Source organism: Hemitrygon akajei, chromosome 5 (assembly GCF_048418815.1).
Source record: "Hemitrygon akajei chromosome 5, sHemAka1.3, whole genome shotgun sequence".
Lineage (NCBI taxonomy): Eukaryota > Metazoa > Chordata > Chondrichthyes > Myliobatiformes > Dasyatidae > Hemitrygon > Hemitrygon akajei.
The window spans coordinates 6,889,133-6,908,397 of record NC_133128.1 but is presented as its reverse complement, the minus strand read 5'-3'; the positions used below and the strand labels follow the sequence as shown (position 1 = coordinate 6,908,397).

Sequence of the window (19,265 nt, the reverse complement as noted above, 5' to 3'; positions counted from 1 at the left end):
TATCTGACTGTCCCTGCCCTGGGAGTGTGTGATGGGACAGTGTAGAGAGAGCTTCACTCTGTATCTGACTGTCCCTGTCCTGGGAGTGTGTGATGGGACAGTGTAGAGGGAGCTTCACTCTGTATCTAACTGTCCCTGCCCTGGGAGTGTGTGATGGGACAGTGTAGAGGGAGTTTCACTCTGTATCTAACTGTCCCTCCCTGGGAGTGTGTGATGGGACAGTGTAGAGGGAGTTTCACTCTGTATCTGACTGTCCCTGCCCTGGGAGTGTGTGATGGGACAGTGTAGAGGGAGCTTCACTCTGTATCTAACCGTCCCTGCCCTGGGAGTGTGTGATGGGACAGTGTAGAGGGAGCTTCACTCTGTATCTAACCGTCCCTGCCCTGGGAGTGTGTGATGGGACAGTGTAGAGGGAGCTTCACTCTGTATCTAACCGTCCCTGTCCTGGGAGTGTGTGATGGGACAGTGTAGAGGGAGCTTCACTCTGTATCTAACCGTCCCTGCCCTGGGAGTGTGTGGTGGGACAGTGTAGAGGGAGCTTCACTCTGTATCTAACCGTCCCTGCCCTGGGAGTGTGTGGTGGGACAGTGTAGAGGGAGCTTCACTCTGTATCTAACCGTCCCTGTCCTGGGAGTGTGTGATGGGACAGTGTAGAGGGAGCTTCACTCTGTATCTAACTGTCCCTGTCCTGGGAGTGTGTGATGGGACAGGGTAGAGGGAGCTTCACTCTGTATCTGACTGTCCCTGCCCTGGGAGTGTGTGATGGGACAGTGTAGAGGGAGTTTCACTCTGTATTTGACTGTCCCTGCCCTGGGAGTGTGTGATGGGACAGTGTAGAGGGAGCTTCACTCTGTATCTAACTGTCCCTGCCCTGGGAGTGTGTGATGGGACAGTGTAGAGGGAGCTTCACTCTGTATCTAACCGTCCCTGCCCTGGGAGTGTGTGATGGGACAGTGTAGAGGGAGCTTCACTCTGTATCTAACCGTCCCTGCCCTGGGGGTGTGTGATGGGACAGTGTAGAGGGAGCTTCACTCTGTATCTAACTGTCCCTGTCCTGGGAGTGTGTGATGGGACAGTGTAGAGGGAGCTTCACTCTGTATCTAACTGTCCCTGCCCTGGGAGTGTGTGATGGGACAGTGTAGAGGGAGATTCACTCTGTATCTGACTGTCCCTTCCCTGGGAGTGTCTGGTGGGACAGTGTAGAGGGAGCTTCACTCTGTATCTGACTGTCCCTGCCCTGGGAGTGTGTGATGGGACAGTGTAGAGGGAGCTTCACTCTGTATCTAACTGTGCCTGTCCTTTTTTTTAAACAAAATCCTTTATTACAAATATCGGTGCTATACAATATATACAAAACAGTGGCAAACACAATTACTAAACCAGAAATAGACAATAGACATTACACCAAAATGTTGCCATCTCAATCCACGATGGCATTTACACCCTGCGGAGCCCAACGGTCTCGAAACTCCTGTAAGGTCGCCGTGGACTGCGCGGGTTCTTTTTCAATATTTACCCGGGCACGAACATACCCTCTAAACATTGCCAGGCAGTCTGCCCGGGGAGATCCTCCCGCCACCCGTTTCCAAGACCCTCGGATGGTGGATTTCGCCAGCCCCAGGAGCAAGTTGACTAGGACATCCTCATCCCTCCATGCCCCCTTCCTTACTGGATGACCATATACAAATACTGTCCCTGTCCTGGGAGTGTGTGATGGGACAGTGTAGAGGGAGCTTCACTCTATATCTAACTGTCACTGCCCTGGGCGTGTGTGATGGGACAGTGTAGAGGGAGCTTCACTCTGTATCTAACTGTCCCTGCCCTGGGAGTGTGTGATGGGACAGTGTAGAGGGAGCTTCACTCTATATCTAACTGTCACTGCCCTGGGCGTGTGTGATGGGACAGTGTAGAGGGAGCTTCACTCTGTATCTAACTGTCCCTGCCCTGGGCGTGTGTGATGGGACAGTGTAGAGGGAGCTTCACTCTGTATCTAACTGTCCCTGCCCTGGGCGTGTGTGATGGGACAGTGTAGAGGGAGCTTCACTCTGTATCTAACTGTCCCTGCCCTGGGCGTGTGTGATGGGACAGTGTAGAGGGAGCTTCACTCTGTATCTAACTGTCCCTGCCCTGGGAGTGTGTGATGGGACAGTGTAGAGGGAGCTTCACTCTGTATCTAACTGTCCCTGCCCTGGGAGTGTGTGATGGGACAGTGTAGAGGGAGCTTCACCCTGTATCTAACTGTCCCTGCCCTGGGAGTGTGTGATGGGACAGTGTAGAGGGAGCTTCACTCTGTATCTAACTGTCCCTGCCCTGGGAGTGTGTGATGGGACAGTGTAGAGGGAGCTTCACTCTGTATCTAACTGTCCCTGCCCTGGGAGTGTGTGATGGGACAGTGTAGAGGGAGCTTCACTCTGTATCTAACTGTCCCTGCCCTGGGAGTGTGTGATGGGACAGTGTAGAGGGAGCTTCACTCTGTATCTAACTGTCCCTGCCCTGGGAGTGTGTGATGGGACAGTGTAGAGGGAGCTTCACTCTGTATCTAACTGTCCCTGCTCTGGGAGTGTGTGATGGGACAGTGTAGAGGGAGCTTCACTCTGTATCTAACTGTCCCTGCCCTGGGAGTGTGTGATGGGACAGTGTAGAGGGAGCTTCACTCTGTATCTAACTGTCCCTGCCCTGGGAGTGTGTGATGGGACAGTGTAGAGGGAGCTTCACTCTGTATCTAACTGTCCCTGCCCTGGGAGTGTGTGATGGGACAGTGTAGAGGGAGCTTCACTCTGTATCTAACTGTCCCTGCCCTGGGAGTGTGTGATGGGACAGTGTAGAGGGAGCTTCACTCTGTATCTAACTGTCCCTGCCCTGGGAGTGTGTGATGGGACAGTGTAGAGGGAGCTTCACTCTGTATCTAACTGTCCCTGCCCTGGGAGTGTGTGATGGGACAGTGTAGAGGGAGCTTCACTCTGTATCTAACTGTCCCTGCCCTGGGAGTGTGTGATGGGACAGTGTAGAGGGAGCTTCACTCTGTATCTAACTGTCCCTGCCCTGGGAGTGTGTGATGGGACAGTGTAGAGGGAGCTTCACTCTGTATCTAACTGTCCCTGCCCTGGGAGTGTGTGGTGGGACAGTGTAGAGGGAGCCTCACTCTGTACCTAACCCTTGTCATGCTTGCTTTGTGTGATGAGACTGTGATGGTTCCCCACAGTTGTGAAGTCCTGCATCTAGGCAGAGTGACAGTGAAACATCATTCTAAGTCAGAATGGTGTGCAACTCCCAGTGGGACCTGCTGATGGTGGTGTCCCCATTTTTCCACTGCCTTCATCCTTCTGGAGGTCTCAGGTTTTGGGTGGTGCTTTAGGAGCCTCCTTGGCTAAAGGTCTTGTTAATCACACACCGAGGCCACAGCAAATGCACAGCCCTTGGTGAGTGTGTGTGTGCACACGCCCATGTGCATGTTTTTCTGTGAGTCTCCGTGTGTGTGATTGTCCATGTGCGTGTGACTGATAGTATGTGTGTGTAATTGTAACGTCCTATTGGACAACGTTCCTTGCACCCCTGGGGTGATGTACGGAGATGGGATCAAGAACCACACTCTGCAGTTCCCCACGAGGACTGGGACACTGCTGTGCACAGTATGAACTTCAGTTCCTTCTGTTTGTGCTTCATCAAAGACAAAGGAGCCGAATTCAGCCATTCAGCCCATCAAGTCTTCCTGCCATGCCATTATGTTTGATTTATTATCCCTCTGAGCCCCATTGATTATCAGAGTAATACACCATGGAAACAGGCCCTTTGGCCCAACTGGTCCATGCCAGCAACGTCCCAACCGAGATAGTCTCATTTGGCGGCAGTTGGCATGTGACCTATAGAAAAAAGTTTGTTGATGTTCCTGCCTGAATCATTTCCTCTGGCAGCTCATTCCACATATTGATTTCTCTTTGTGAATCAAAAGTTGTCCATTGAGTTCTGATTCTGTCTTTTGTATCTAAACTTAACCCTTTGGCATCCAGTTGTTTCCCAACTGTGGGAAAAAATAATTGAATAGATTTCACTCTATCTATACCTCTCATTTGAGGAGACCTAGAGTGGAAAATCTTACTCCACATCCTCCTTCCACCTCTTTATGCTGCCTGCCTCCCCTATATCTTGCAGTCGAGAGGAATTGAGAACCTCGACGGTCTAATTCTCTCCACAAAGGCTGGCTGACCTGTTGAGTTCCTCCAGCATCTTGTTTGGAGTAAAAGAGGCTGAGAGGAGATCAGAATCTGAATCAGAATCAGGTTTATTATCACAGACATACTACTGTATGTTGTGTATTTTGTTGTTTTGTGGTAAAATGTGAAAAACTAATATCACTATATAAGAAAGAATTTTAAAAAGTAGTGCAAAAAGAGAATAAATACTGAGATAGTGTTCATGGGTTCAATGTCCATTCAGAAACCTGATCGTGGAGGGAAAGGAGCTGTTCCTAAAACAGTGAGTGTGGGTCTTCAGGCTCTTGTACCTCTTCCCTGGTGGTAGCAATGAGAAGGGGCATTGCATGGGTGGTGAAGATCCTTAATGATGGATGTCGCCTTATAGACATAGGTTAGGATAGATTTAAATATGAAGGAAGAAGGAAGCTATTCCCAATAGTAGGCAGTTTATCACTGCCTCGATAAAATAGCCATAATAATCGAGGCTCTTCATTTGTGTAACTAGACCCACACCTGAGTGAGTGACCTGCCTAGGCCCATTGTCAGAGCGCAGGCCAGCCGGCGGAGATTTGTCCTCCTTTCCTGTGAACCTTGACCTCCTCTCACTCTGCTCAGTGTCACCTGAGTTCAGAAGCGTCAGACTGCTGGTCCGCAATGTTCAAAATAAATCTATTATCAACGTACATATACATTACCATGAGATTCATTTTCTTGCAGGCATTTACAGTAAATACAAAGAAACACAATAGAATCATTGGAAAAACTACATACAAAGATGGACAAACTTGTGCAAAATGTGCAAAAGAAAACAAACTGTGCAAATACAAAATAATAAATAAGTAATAAATAATTTTGAGAAGATAAGTGAAGAATTGTAGAATACTGTAGAAGAATTGTAGAATTGTAAATAATACTGAGAATGTGAATTGCAGAGTCTGGAAAGTGAGTCTGTAGATTGTGGAATCAGTTCAGTGTTGATGTGTGTGTAATTATCCACGCTGGTTCAGAAGCCTGATGCTTAAGGGGTAATAACTGTTCCTGAACCTGCTGGTGTGGAACCTGAGGCCCCTGTGCCTCCTTCCTGATGGCAGCAGCAAGAAGAGAGCATGGCCAAGGTGGTGGGGTTTCTTTATGATGGATGCTGCTTTCTTGCAACAGTGCTCCTTACAGATACGCTCATTGGTGGAGAAGGGTTTTTGCTGTGATGGACTGGGCTGCATTCACCACTTCTTGTGGCTTTTCCATTCCCTGGAGCTGACTGCTCCAGTCTCTCTCTTTGCAGATACATCGTTAATTGTTTCCCACTCGTACCTGTGCAGGGCAATCTCTTTGTCTCTCGCCTCCAACCCCCACCATGTTTTAGAATTCTTTAGTGCGTTCTGCTTTCCCAGTCCTCCTGGAAATCGTGTAACTATGGTTACTGTTTTGTTGTTTCTTTTGATAAATACGCTGTCACGCTCTGAGAGGGGGCTTGGAGGACGGCTAACAAAGGGAGCTGGTTAATGAGGTCTGTGGCCTCTCAGCTCAGTTGGAGAATCAAACTGGGCTCCTGGCCATGGGAGACAACCAAGAAAGGCCGCGGTGCTCGGGAGACTGAGTCACTGTTGATGGTGTAGCAGGGTTGGGTTATATTCACACTGTGGCATTAAACAGCTGGTATGGGGCATGGGGAATAGTCACAGAGTACTACAGCACAGAAACAGACCCTTCAGCCCATCTAGTCCATGCCAAACTGCTATGTTGCCTTGTCCCACTGCCCAAACCTGGACCTACAGAAGCTTTTGCCACCCTAATACACACAATGATCAGGAATTTTCAAAAGTATATACCATTTCAAATTGAAATACGGTTGCAAGCATCTACAAAGCATCCAATTCCCTGGGAGGGGGCACCGTTCTCAGATCTCCCTCACTGTACCCATTGGGACCACATGCTCCTTCTCCGAAGACACCTGGGCACAGGAGCAGGGCTGAATTGCAACCAGAAGCTGAAGAGCAGCCCCTTCAGGTATTCGATTAGGGGCTGCAACCTCTCATGCTCCATATATACATGGACATTGACTCCTCTCAGCCTCGGACCATGCACCCCTACACCCCTCCCACCCTTGTAAATGGGTCAAATGGATGGGTGTAGGTTTTCACAGGAAGGTTCGATTTACTGGGCATTTGCATAGGGTTTGTACTTCTGTCCTTGAATTACCCTGTAGCTCTCTTTATGATACAGAATCAAAATCAATCTAATGGTGGAGAGGAAGAAATGTTCCTGAAAAGCGGAGATTGTGGTCTTCAAGCTCCTGTACCTCCTCGATGATGGAGGCATTGAGAAGAGGGCACCTCCAGGGTGATGGAGATCCTTAATGAAGGGTGTCACCTTTTTGAGGCATTGCATTTTGAAGCTGTCCTGGATTCTGGAGAGGCTAGTGCCTGTGATGGAGCTGGCTGAGTTTACAATCCTCTGTAGAATTTCCCAATCCTGTGCAGTGGCCCCTCTATATCAAATGGTGATGCAACCACTCTGAATGCTCTCCACTGTGCATCTGCAGAAATTTGCTGGAGTTGTCGGTGACATGCTAAATCTCCTGAAATACAGCCGCTGGCGTGCCTTCTATATAATTGCTTCAAAATGTTGGACCCAGCATAGATCCTCAGAGATGTTGACCCCCAAGAACTTGAAACTGCTCACCCTTTCCACTGCTGACCCCTTGATGAGGACTGGTGCGTGTTCCCTCAACTTCCCTTTCCGAATGTCCACAAACAATTCCTTGGTCTTATTGACATTAGGTGCAAGGTTGTTGTTGTGACACCACTCAACCACCTGAGATTTTTTGAAGGTTTACTGTAGGAGTAGTGTAGGCCCTTCTACCCATCTTGTCCATGCTAACATAGGTGCCTTGCTGAGCTGGTCCCATTTCCCTGCATTTGGCATATACCCTTCTAGAACACAGAATGTAAAACATAAAATGTCACAGCACAGTACAGGCCCTTTGGCCCACAATGTTGTGCCGACCTTTTAACCTATTCTAAGATCAATCTAATCATTGCCACCTACACAGTCCTCCATTTTTCTAGCTTCCATGTACCTCTCTAAGAGTCTCTTAAATGCCCCTAATGTTTCTGCCTCTACCACCACCCTTGGAAGGGCATTCCATGCACCCACCACCCTCTGTGTAAAAAAACTTACCAGTTGTATTCCCCCAGATATTTTCCACCAATCACCTCAAAATTACGGCCCCCTTATGTTAGTCATTTCCATTCTTGGAAAAAAGTCTCTAGCTGTACACCTCTATCACGTTACCTATCATCCTCCTTCCCTCCAAAGAGAAAACCCTAGCTCACTCAACGTATCTTTGTAAGACATGCCCTCTAGTCCAGGCAGCTTCTCTCTTCCTTCTACCAACATGCACGAACATAGACTTCCTAAAATCTGTCCGAGTCCTGCAAACTCCCTGCTTCCTCAACATCACCTGCTCCTCTACCTATCTTCACATCGTCCATGTACTTGGCCACAAGCCATTAATTCATGGAAGGGCATGGGGAAAAATAGAGCAAGACAGTGGAATCTTGGATGTTTGATATGATCACAAAACAATTGTGGCTTCATTGGGAGAAAGGTGGGGAGAGAGTTAGCTGGAGTGGAGAGGGAGAGTCACAAAGTTCTATGTGGCTTCATTGGGAGAAGGATGGTAAAGGAGGTAGAGGAGAGAGAAGGTCACTAAGTTACACAGAATGGAAGTTGGACCTTCCATCCAACTGGACCTTGCTGGCCAAGATTTCCACCTGAGCTAGTTCCATCTGCCCACCCTCTAAACCTGTTGATGTACCTGTCCAAGTATCTGGTGAATATTGTTAATGTACCTGCCTCAACCGCTTCCCTCTGGCAGATTTTTCCATACCCAGACCACCCTCTGGTCTTTATATGGAAGGAGATACAGGAGCCTTGGGACCCAAACCTACAGGTTCAGAAACAGTTTTTACCCCTCAACTATCAAGCTCTTGAACCAGGGGGATAACTTCACTTGTTCCATCACTGAGCTGTTCCCACAATCAATGGACTAATTTTCAAGGACTCTTCATCTCATGATCTTGATATTATTCCTTATTTATTTATTATTTGTATTTCTTTTTTCTCCTCTTTGTATTTGCACAGTTTGTTGTCTTTGGGTGTTTGTCATGTTGGTTGAGGTCTTTCATTGATTCTATTGTGTTTCTTTGTAATTTACTGTGAATGCCCACAGGAAAATGAATCTCAGGGTTGTATATGGTGACGTACATGTACTTTGATAATAAATTTACTTTGAACTCAGGGTGAATAGGTTTGCTGTTAAAGAGACATGGACAGGGCTGACAGTCTTTCTCGGTAACTGATCTTACAGCCGGTGATTTGTGGGTCTGTTCTCCTTGCTCTCTGCCGTCTGATAACCTCTCTTTTGCTTCTTTCTTTCAGTCCCTTCTTTCACCTTTACACCAACAGGTAAATATCCCCGTGCGCCACCTTCCTGCATGCACTGTGGTGTTTGTGACTTCCCCCTTCCTTCCATTCCTGCCCCCACCCCCGGAGTCTGAGGACGCACCCCACGCTTTTGATAGCCAAACCCTTGCTCCAGTTGCCCAAAGCACGATGATGGTGCGACAAAAATATTGGTGGGTCTTAGTTGGTCAGACTCCCTCATGGGAGCTTGGTCAAATAAATCAGAATTAAGTTTATTATTATTGACATACAGTATACCGTGAAATATGTTGTTTGTGGCAGCAGTATATTCTAATACATAAAATATACTATAAGTTACAATAATAAATAAATAGGTTATCCCAAAAGAGGAAAAAAAGTGCATGAGTTCATAGACCATTCAGAAATCTGATGGTGGAGGGGAAGAAGCTGTTCCTATTATGCTGAGTGTGTGTCCTCAGGCTCCTGTAACTCCTCCCTGAGGGTAAAATGGCATCCCCTGGGTGGTGGAGCTCTTTAATAATGATTGCCACCTTCTTGAAGCATGGCCTTTTGAAAATGCCCTAGATGCTGGGGAGACCAGTGCTCATGATGAATCAGGCTGAGTTTACAACTTTCTGCAGCTTTTTCCAATCCAGTGCAGTGGCCCATCCACACCAGACAGAGATGCAACCAGTTAGAATGCTCTCCATGGTGCATCTGTAGAAATTTGCCAGTCTTTGGTGACATACCAAAGCACTTGGAATTTTAGTGTTTCTCCAGCTCTGTGTTTTTGAAGGACAGTCAGGGGGTGAATGGCCTGCTATTGGAATCAGGCTGCACAGAAGAAGGACATTTTCACCATCACAATTTTCCAAAAGAACTACTGTTTGAACCTTTGTACTTGTCCACTGTATTGCCACTGTTTCAGTGTGCTCTGCCCCTCTCTCTGCTGTGATCCTGTGATGGATACCGGGCACCATGGTGACACAACAGCACAATGAGATTACAGCTCTAGCTGACAGAGTTTGGAGTTCAATTCTGGCATTATTTGGAAGCAGTTTCTACATTCTCCCCGTGAACCATGTGGGTTTCCTCCGGTTTCCATCCACAATCCAAAGATGTAACAGTTAGTATATTAATTGTTCATTGTAAATGCTAGTGTTAAATAGGTGAGGTGTTGGGTGGCGTGGCTTGTCCGGCTGGAACAGCCTGTCCTGTGCTGCATCTGTAAATAAATAAAGGTCTTGTGTTATTTGATGCATTGAAGGGATTTTGAGAGAGATGTTATTATTTTAGTCTAATGAGTACATCAGAAAGCAAAAGAAAATATGTTTGCTATCTGATGTGAAGCAGCACATTCTCGCCTGTGAGAAAGAAGTGTCCTTCGAGAAAGAGAGTAAGGTTTCACAACAATGGACTTTATTTCAGAGGTAGGCAAAGAGAAACAGGGCATAATAGGTGTGGTGAAGGACAAGGACTGGGGAGATGCAAGGAGATGGAAACCAGTGGTGACTGGATAACAATGTGGGCATCTTAGAATCAAAATCAGGTTTAATATTACTGGTATTTGATTTGAAATTTGTTGTTCTGTAGTATTGCAATACATAGTAATAAATCCATCAATTATAATAAATATAAAAAAAAGAAAATTGAACAAAAGTGGCAGTGCAAGAAGAGAGGGAAAAACATGAGCTAGTGTTAATGAGTTTATTGTCCATTCACAAATCTGATGGTGAAGGGGAAGAAGCTGTTCCTGAAACATTGAGCGTGTGTCTTCAGGCTCTTGTATTTCCTCCTTGTTGGTAGCAATGAGGAGAGAGCATGTCCTGGGTGATGGGGGCCCTTAATGATGGATGCCGCTTTTTTGAGGCTGAAACAGAGCGAGGAAAGGGCATTAATTACAGTGTTGTAACAAGGAACTAAATAGTGCAGATGCTGAAAACCTGAAATAAAAGAAAGACAGCAAGAGGGCATTGATCCGAGGCCTTTCACTGAAGGAAAAACACAACATAGAATAGTGTCTCACAGTAGAGGTCCTGTGGTCAATAATGTGCAAACATTTCAACCTACTCTATCTAACCTTTGGATTATTCATTTATCCTAAGAACAACCTAACTCTTCCCTACCACGTTTTTCATTCATCCATTTGCCTATCTAAAAGTCTCTTATATCCCCCTAATATATCTGACTCATCCACCATCCTCGGCAGATTGTACCACACTCTGTGTAAAGGACCTACCTCTGACATCCTCCACACCCCTTTACCAAGAGCAGGTTGGTAAATTTGCAGATTAGTTTGGTGGGATTGTGGATAATGCAGAAGGTTGTCGCAGGTTACAAAGGAACATTGAGGATGCAGAGCTGGGCAGAGAAGTGGCAGATGGAGTTCAACCGAGAAAAGTGTGAAGTGATTCATTCTGAAAGATTGAACTTAAAATCAGAGTGCAGGGTTAATGGCAGTATGGAGAAACGGAGGGATCTTGGGTCCAAGTCTATATATAGATCTCTCAGAATTGCGGTGCAAGTTGATAGGGTGGTTAAGAAGCTATGTGGTGTGTTGGCTTTCATTAGTCAGGGGATTAAATTCTATAAAACTCTTGTTGGACTGATAGAAAAATGGAGAGCTACATAGGAAGGAAAGGTTAGGTTAACCTCAGAGGAGTTAAGAGATCAGCTCAATATCATGGGCCAAAGGGCGTGTGCTGTAATGTTCTATGTTCTATAATGATTTTCAGAAGCGATGATCACAATTGCGGTTCAGTTCCCACCACTCTCTGTAAAGACTTTATCCATTTTCCTCATAACTGCATGGGCTTCATCCAGGTGCGCCAGTTTCCACTCTCATTCCAAAAGTGTTCAGGATAGGAGTTGTGCACATGCTGTGCTGTTCTACATTCAATGGTCAAAGTTCCATCTGTGCTCTGTGAGAGTAGTTTGGACTGGAACACACTTAGCAACAAGTGCACAGTTCTGTTCTGGTCACCTCTTTATAGGAGGATGCCTGGATTAGAGAGCAGGCAGTCCTGACAAAGGGTCTCGGCCCGAAACGTTGACTGCTCGTTTCAACAGATCCTGCCCGACCTGCTGAGTTCATCCAGCTTGTTTGTACGTCTTAGTGAGGAAAGGTTGAGTGAGCAAAGGCTTCTCACTTTGGAATGAAGGAGGACGAGAGATGACTTTACACAGAGAGTGGTAGGTGTATGAAATGCCCTGCAGGGGTGGTGATTGTGCTGGATGCATTGGGACATTTAAGAGACTCTTAGATAGACACATGGATGAAAACAAAATGTGTGAGGGAAGAGTTACATTGAACTCAGAGGAGGTTACAAGTTTGGCTCAACATCGTGGGTCGTAGGTCCTGTACTGAGCTAAACTCTTCCATGTTCCCATGTACTTTGTAGATGGCAGACGGGCTTTAGGACATCAGGTACTGATTCACCGGCAATGCATGTGGTTCCATATGACTTCTCCAGAGAGGTTGCTGATAGGGAATAAGACTGCTTGTCCCCAAAATCCGCTTGGACCATGTGGGAAGTATTTGGGAGAAATAGTAAACTGTCTCACCATAACAAGGTAGGGGAATGGTGGGAGGCATAAATTTCCTGAAAGCTATCCCGAGGGAAATATCACGGGGGAGGAACAACTGGGAATTTGAGGGATATGGAATTTGCATCTATGTGTCGAGTGATGCAAATTCCCCTGGGTACTTATCTGGGTGATAAGTAACAAGAAATATTTGTGTTTAATTGCAGTGGCTTATCAGAGAGGGGGAGAAACCGTGAGCAGCGGAGCGAGGTAAGCTGCTGTCTGGGAAGGAGGAACATGGCGGGGGAATGAGACTGTTAGAACCCAGTACACCTTGGTCAGAGCTTCAGGTTTCAATCAATTGGGGGATTCTCGGCTGCCCCAGGTTGAGAATGTGCGACTTCCGGACACCCATACATACAAACGAGTTCCCATCATATAATTAAATTGCACATCTGACAAACGTACACAGAACATTACAGCACAATACAGGCCCTTCAGCCCACAAGGTTGTACTGACCTTTTGACCTGGTCAAAGATCAATCTGACCCTTCCCTCCTATATAGCACTCTATTTTTCCCTCATCCCTGCCCATTCTTATATGTCCATAATATTTTTCCCTCTATCATCACCCTTGGCAGTACATTCCAAGCATTTCAAACTCTCTGTGTAAAAAAACTTAACTCTGACACCCTCCCCTATACTTTCTAGCAATCACCTTAAAATTATGCTCCCCTGTATTAGCCACTTCTGCCCTGGGAGAAAGGTTTTTGGCTGTACATTTGATCTGTGCTTCTTATCATTTTGTGCACATCTATCGAGTCACCTCTCATCCTTCCACACCTTCTTATTCAGGATTCTGCCCCCTTCCTTTCCAGTCCTGATGAGGGATATTGGTCCAAAATGTTGATCTCTCCTCCTCATGCCCTACCCATCTTCTCTCTCCAGTTCCTCTAGTCTACTGTCCTCTCCAATCAGATTTCATCTGCTCCAGCCCTTTACCTCTTCCACCTAATTTCTCCCAGCTTCTCTCATCTCCCCCACCTGTCATTTTGTACTCCTCCCCCTTATCCCCACTTCCGCATTCCAGGTTCTTCCCCCTTCCTTTCCTGTCCTGGTGAAGGGTATCAGTCCAAAACATAGGCTATTTATTCCTCTCCATTGATGCTGCATGATGTGCTCAGTGCCTGCAGAATTTTGTGTGTCTTGTGTCAGACTGAGTGACCAGGACCAAAGCACTCAAACACTTTGATCTCTAATACTTGTGATAAACTACATCTCATTTTGTTTGTGCTCTGCACCAGACCAGGTTTGCTAAACATTGGAGATTCGAACCAGCCGTGGTTGGCAGACACGTGGCCCAACACAGGAACCGAACACAATGACTGTAGCATCAACTGCTGTACCTCTACACACGGGAACAGCGACAGCAACCTTACCACCTACAGCCGGCCAGGTGTGGTTCACTCAGCACCCATGCTCTTCGCTAATGAGCAGGAATTTAATGCACGTGGTGGCCTCTCTTCCAGCTTTCTCGATGGGCTGGAGTTTAATGACCACAAGGCAGAGGAGCAGAATTAGGCCATTAGGCATATTGAGTCTGATCCGCCATTCCATCATGGCTGATTTATTATCCCCTTAAACCCATTCTCCTGCCTTCTTCTTGTAACCTTTGACACCCTGACTAATCAAGAACCTAACAAGCTCTGCTTTAAACATACTCAATGACTTGGTCTCCACAGCTGCCTGTGGCAATGAATTCCACAGATTCACCACCCATGGTGAAAGAACTTCCTTCTCTTCTTTGTTTTAAACGGACGTCCCTCTATCCTGAGGCTGTGCCCTCTGGTCCGAGACTCATCTGCTATCAGAAACATCTTTCCACATCCACTCTGTTTAGGCCTTTCAAGTGCCGTGCCCTCTACAGGAGGTGAGATTCATGGGAATGAACTGGGAAATTTCATGGCAGGGCATCTTTAAGCCGATCCCACTAATAACACTGGTGGATCTCATTGAAACCTATCGAATGCTGAAAGGTGGCAGAGGAGGTTAAGTCACTGTGCATTTAAGGCAGATGTTGCTAGGGTATTGATGAGACAAGGTGTGAAAGGTTATGGGAAGAAGACAGGAGAATGGGGTTGAGAAGGAATTGATGAAATGCAGAGTAGGTTCGATGGGTTGAATAGTCGCTTTCTACTCCTGTGTCTCATGGTCTGATGATCTTGACTTTGTCAATACATGTCTGGAAGCAGAGCTACAGCTGGAGTGCTGTGTGCAGTTCTGCTTGGCACTCTGTCAGAAGGATATGATTGCACTGGACAGGGAGCAGAAGATATTCGTGTTCTTCCACCAGTCTTCCATTTGGGTTGTTTCCCTCCACACTTCCCGGATGAAGGGTCACAGCTCAAACTGTCAACTGTTCACTTCCCACTATAGATATGAGGACAGACTGGAGAAGTGAATTGGTCATTGTAAAATGCACCATGGGTACTGACCCATCGAGACACAGAACACCACAGTACAGTACAGACTCCTCGAGACACAGAACACTATAGCACAGAAAGAGGCCTTTTGGCTCATCTAGGCCATACCATGTATTATTCTATCCTGACGCATCTACCTGCCTGGTTTAAAGCCCTCCCACCCCTTCTGTCCTTGTACCTATCAAAACTTCTGTTAAATGTTGAACTCAAACCTGTATCCACCACTTCTGCTGGCAGCTCATTCCACACTCACACTGTTCTCAGAGTGAAGAATCACCCCCTTAACATTCACCTTTAACCCATGACCTCGTGATTTAGTCTCATTCAACCTCAGTGGAGATAGACTGCTCACATTTACACTGTCTATGCTCCTCATTGTAGTGTATACCTTTATCAAATCTCCCCTCACTCTCCTGTGCCCCAGGGAATAAAGCCCGAACTTAACCTTTCCCTATAACTCACGTCTTCAAATACTGACAACATGCTTGTAAATTTTCCCTGTAGTTTTTCAATTATTGGCATCTTTCCTGTAGGTAGGTGACCAGAACTGCACAGAGTACTCCAAATTAGACCTCCTGTGAAACTTCAACATAACATCCCAACTCCTGCATTCAAAACGTTGATCTAATTTTTATTGTTCTGTGTTGCAATGTCCTGCTGCCGCAAAACAACGAATTTCCTGACACATACTAGTGATATTATCCTGATTCTGATTCTCTAAATCTCACTCTGGTTCTCTCCATCTCCCTCTGGCCAGCTGACTGCATCGCAAACTACAACAACCAGCTGGATAACAAGCAGAGTAACCTGATGCTCCCGGAGACGGCCGTTTATGGTGACATGGACCTCAGCAATAAGATGAATGAAATGAAGACCTTCAACAGCCCCAACCTGAAAGAGGGCCGGTGTGTGAACCAGACGGCACAGCCCACCCCATATGCCACCACGCAACTCATCCAGACCACCCTGGGAAACAACATGAACAGCAGTGGCATGGACATGAATGACAAGCACTGGAAACAAGCCCTCCAGAGCAAGCAAGACATATCTCCCTTACAGTACAACATCATGGAACAGAACAAACTCAACAAGGGTAAGATCATAAAACATAGGGGTCAGAATTGGAGGGACGGTGTAGAGCTGGGGTTCCCAACCATTTTACACCTTACACCATGGAGCCTTACTATTAACTGAGGGGTCCACGGATACCTGATAGTGAACCCCTTTGTGTGAAGGGAGTTTCACTCTGTATCTAACGGTCCCTGCCCTAGGAGTGTGTGATGGGACAGTGTAGAGGGAGCTTCACTCCGTATCTAACTGTCCCTGCCCTGGGAGTGTGTGATGGGACAGTGTAGAGGGAGCTTCACTCTGTATCTAACTGTCCCTGCCCTGGGAGTGTGTGATGGGACAGTGTGTATCTAACTGTCCCTGCCCTGGGAGTGTGTGATGGGACAGTGTAGAGGGAGCTTCACTCTGTATCTAACTGTCCCTGCCCTGGGAGTGTGTGATGGGACAGTGTAGAGGGAGCTTCACTCCGTATCTGACTGTCCCTGTCCTGGGAGTGTGTGATGGGACAGTGTAGAGGGAGCTTCACTCTGTATCTGACTGTCCCTGCCCTGGGGATAGCTAATGCCTTTGGGATAACAAAAACCTTTCCTAACAGCCAGATGCCAAAGTAGAGGGAGTCCTCAGTTGACATAGGTGTATAATTAGGCCATTGGGCCCATCGAGTCTGCTCCACCATTCCATCATGACTGATTTATTATTCCTTTCAACCTCATTCTCCTGCCTTCTCCCCGTAACCTTTGACACCCCTACTAACCTAGAACCTTTCACCATCCACTTCAAATTTACCCAATGACTTGGATTGCACAGCTATCTATGGCAATGAATTTCACACTTTCAGCATCCTCTGGCTAAAGAAATTCCTCCTTATCTCTGTTCCAAATGGACGTCCCTCTGTTCTGAGGCTGTGCTCTCTGGTTCTAGACATCCTCACAATTGGAAACATCCTCTCCCTTCTACTCAGTGTAGGCCTTTCAATATTTGATAGGTTTCAATGAGATCCCCCCCCCATTCCTCTAAGTTCCTGCAAATACAGACCCAGAGCCTCCAAATGCTCCTCGTGTGTTAACCCTTTAATTCCCGGGTTCACCCTGATCTGATTGTTGATCCCCATGTTTGCTTCCAGATTATCGACTTGTTGAGACAAGCGGCGTTCCTACAATTCCTTACAACCAGTCGAGTGACCATGGGACAGGAGGGTCGTACAACAGTTCGGACAGAGGCAGTAATACATCAGGTTAGTGACCAACTGGCCTTAGCCAGATTCTCTGGAAAAGCCGTGGGCTATCAGACAGATTTGAAGGAGGAAAGTTGTAGACTTGAGAGATCCTGATCAACAGCAAGCAGGCTCACTGTTGAGTGAGAATGGGGTACAGGGGCAAAACTCAGTCAGTTTCTGTGAGTCCATACCAGGGACTGGAGGTTGGAGGCTTGATGCCTGCTTCTCGGAGAGTCCAGGGCCAAGGACTGAAGGCCTGAAGGCAGCCTCTCCTGGGTGTGTGATTATTTGGACCAGGTGACCTAAGGACTTAGGGAGAGAGGAGCTGCTGGAGAAAAGAGAGCAGCCTGGAGGAGAGAGAGGGGCACCTGGTGTGGAGAGGGAGGGGGCAGCAGGAGAGATAGGGGCCAGTGAGAGGGTGCTGGAGGACAGAAGGGGGTACAGGAGGAGTGAGAGAAAGTGGGGGTGGCTGGAGAGAGAGAGGAGGGGTTGGAAGGGAGAGAAGAAGGGCTTGAGGGGATAGAGGAAAGGTTGGAAGGGAGGGGGAGACTGAATGGGAGGGAGAGGCTGAAGGGGAAAGGCAGAGAGAGAGGGGGCTGGAGGGGAAAGTTTTTGCCTGGACATCTAGGGGAGTGGTTATTCTGGAGAACTATATTGCCAGCTATCTATCTGTGGGATGGTGTGGAGCACCACGACTTGCTCTGCACTGGGGGACGTACAGGGTGTACGTGAGTTCAAAGAGGACATACCTTGTGTAGTTTTCTGTGGTCTATTTTGTACCTGGATGTACTCCTTTTATCTTCTGTATTTGAACAGTTTGTTGACTTTTCCACGTTGGTTGTTTGCCCTCCCTGGTGGGTGCAGCCTTTCATTGAACGTACTATGGTTCGTGGATTTACTGAGTATGCCCAGATGAAAAGAAATCTCAGGGTTGTGTATGCTGACATATATGTACTTTGATAATAAATTATTTTGAACTTTGGTTCCATCATTTGATCATGGCTGATTTATTTTCCCTCCCAAACCCCATTCTGCTGCTTCTCCCCATTAAGGGATTATCTCCCCAAAAAGGAGGAAGGGGGAGCTGAGTCCATGGCCAGATCAATCATTGGAGCAGACTCGATGGGCTGAATGGCCTATTCATGTTCCCATGTTCTAAGCCACTTAGAACATGGCAGAGAGGAAACTAGGCTAAGCTGCTAACTCAGCTATGTTTCGCTCTCTGTTTAATATTTTATATTAATATGACCTGTATGAACATTATGCAAGACAAGTTTTTTTAGAGAACCTCAGTACGTCTGACAATAATAAACTAATTCCAATTCTGTTCGTGGTTCATACTTCTCTGCACATTTAATCTGATTTATCCAGCTCAGAGGTTTAAAATCTTCAATCACCTCTCAGCCACCTCGAATCCAGTATCTCCAAGATCTCCAAATCTCCAAAGCAGCCATAATGCTATTCCATCTTCAGCTGAGTGGTGTCACAGCAGCAATCTTGAACTCAATGTCAGTAAGACCAAAGAGCTGCTTGGCGACTGCGGAATGGGTAAGACAAAGGAACGCACACCAGTCCTCATCGAGGGATCGGAAGTGGAGAGGGTGAACGATTTCAAGTTTGTGGGTGTTGACCTCTCTGAGGATCTATCCTGCGGCCAACATATCCATGGAGTTACAAAGAAGGCAGAATAGCTATATTTCATGAGGAGATTTGGTATGACACCAAAGACACAAATTTCTACAGATGTACCATGGAGAGCGTTCTAACTGGCTGCGTCAGTCTGGTATGGGGGGGGGGGGTGGGGGCGGGGGAGTGCACTGCACAGGATCAGAAAAAGCTGCAGAAAATTGCAAATTCAGTCAGCTATGTCAGGGGCACCAGCCTCCCCAGCATCTAGGACATCTTCAACGAGCGATGCCTCAAAAAGACAGCATCCATCATTAAGGACCCATGAGATGTTCTTTTCTCATTGCTACCATCAAGGAGGAAGTACAAGAGCCTCACTCAACAAATCCAGAACAGCTTCTTCCCCTCTCTCATCAGATTTACGAACAGTCCATGAACCCATGAACACTACCTCACTGCTTTTTTTTCTTTATTTTTTGCATTAATTGTTTAATTCAATATATATTTCCTACTGTAATGTAGAGTTTTTATGAATATGTACTGAAATGTACCTCGGCCTTCACTCTACCTTATGTAGATGGATCCTGGACTTCCTGTCAGATCTTCGGCTGGTGGTAAGAGTGGGCTCCCTCACCTCTGCCCCACTGATCCTCAACACAGGCACCCCTCAGAGCTGTGTCCTAAGCCCCCTCCTTTACTCTCTGTATACCCATGACTGTGTCGCCA

The 19,265-nt window shown here is 46.8% G+C and overlaps 1 protein-coding gene across 9 annotated transcripts in view; it reads left to right on the top strand.

Moving 5' to 3' along the window:
* Positions 1-19,265, top strand: part of robo1 (roundabout, axon guidance receptor, homolog 1 (Drosophila)) — a 640,973-nt gene that overhangs the window by 584,569 nt on the left and 37,139 nt on the right. For 7 of the 9 annotated variants that reach the window (XM_073044789.1, XM_073044790.1, XM_073044786.1 and 4 more), the window contains 5 exons: positions 8,637-8,663; positions 12,374-12,416; positions 13,451-13,602; positions 15,387-15,722; positions 16,821-16,931. In XM_073044789.1, the coding sequence (XP_072900890.1) occupies positions 8,637-8,663; positions 12,374-12,416; positions 13,451-13,602; positions 15,387-15,722; positions 16,821-16,931 (669 nt within the window). The remainder of the gene's footprint in view (positions 1-8,636; positions 8,664-12,373; positions 12,417-13,450; positions 13,603-15,386; positions 15,723-16,820; positions 16,932-19,265) is intronic. The other 2 variants (XM_073044788.1, XM_073044787.1) reach the window with 1 other exon arrangement.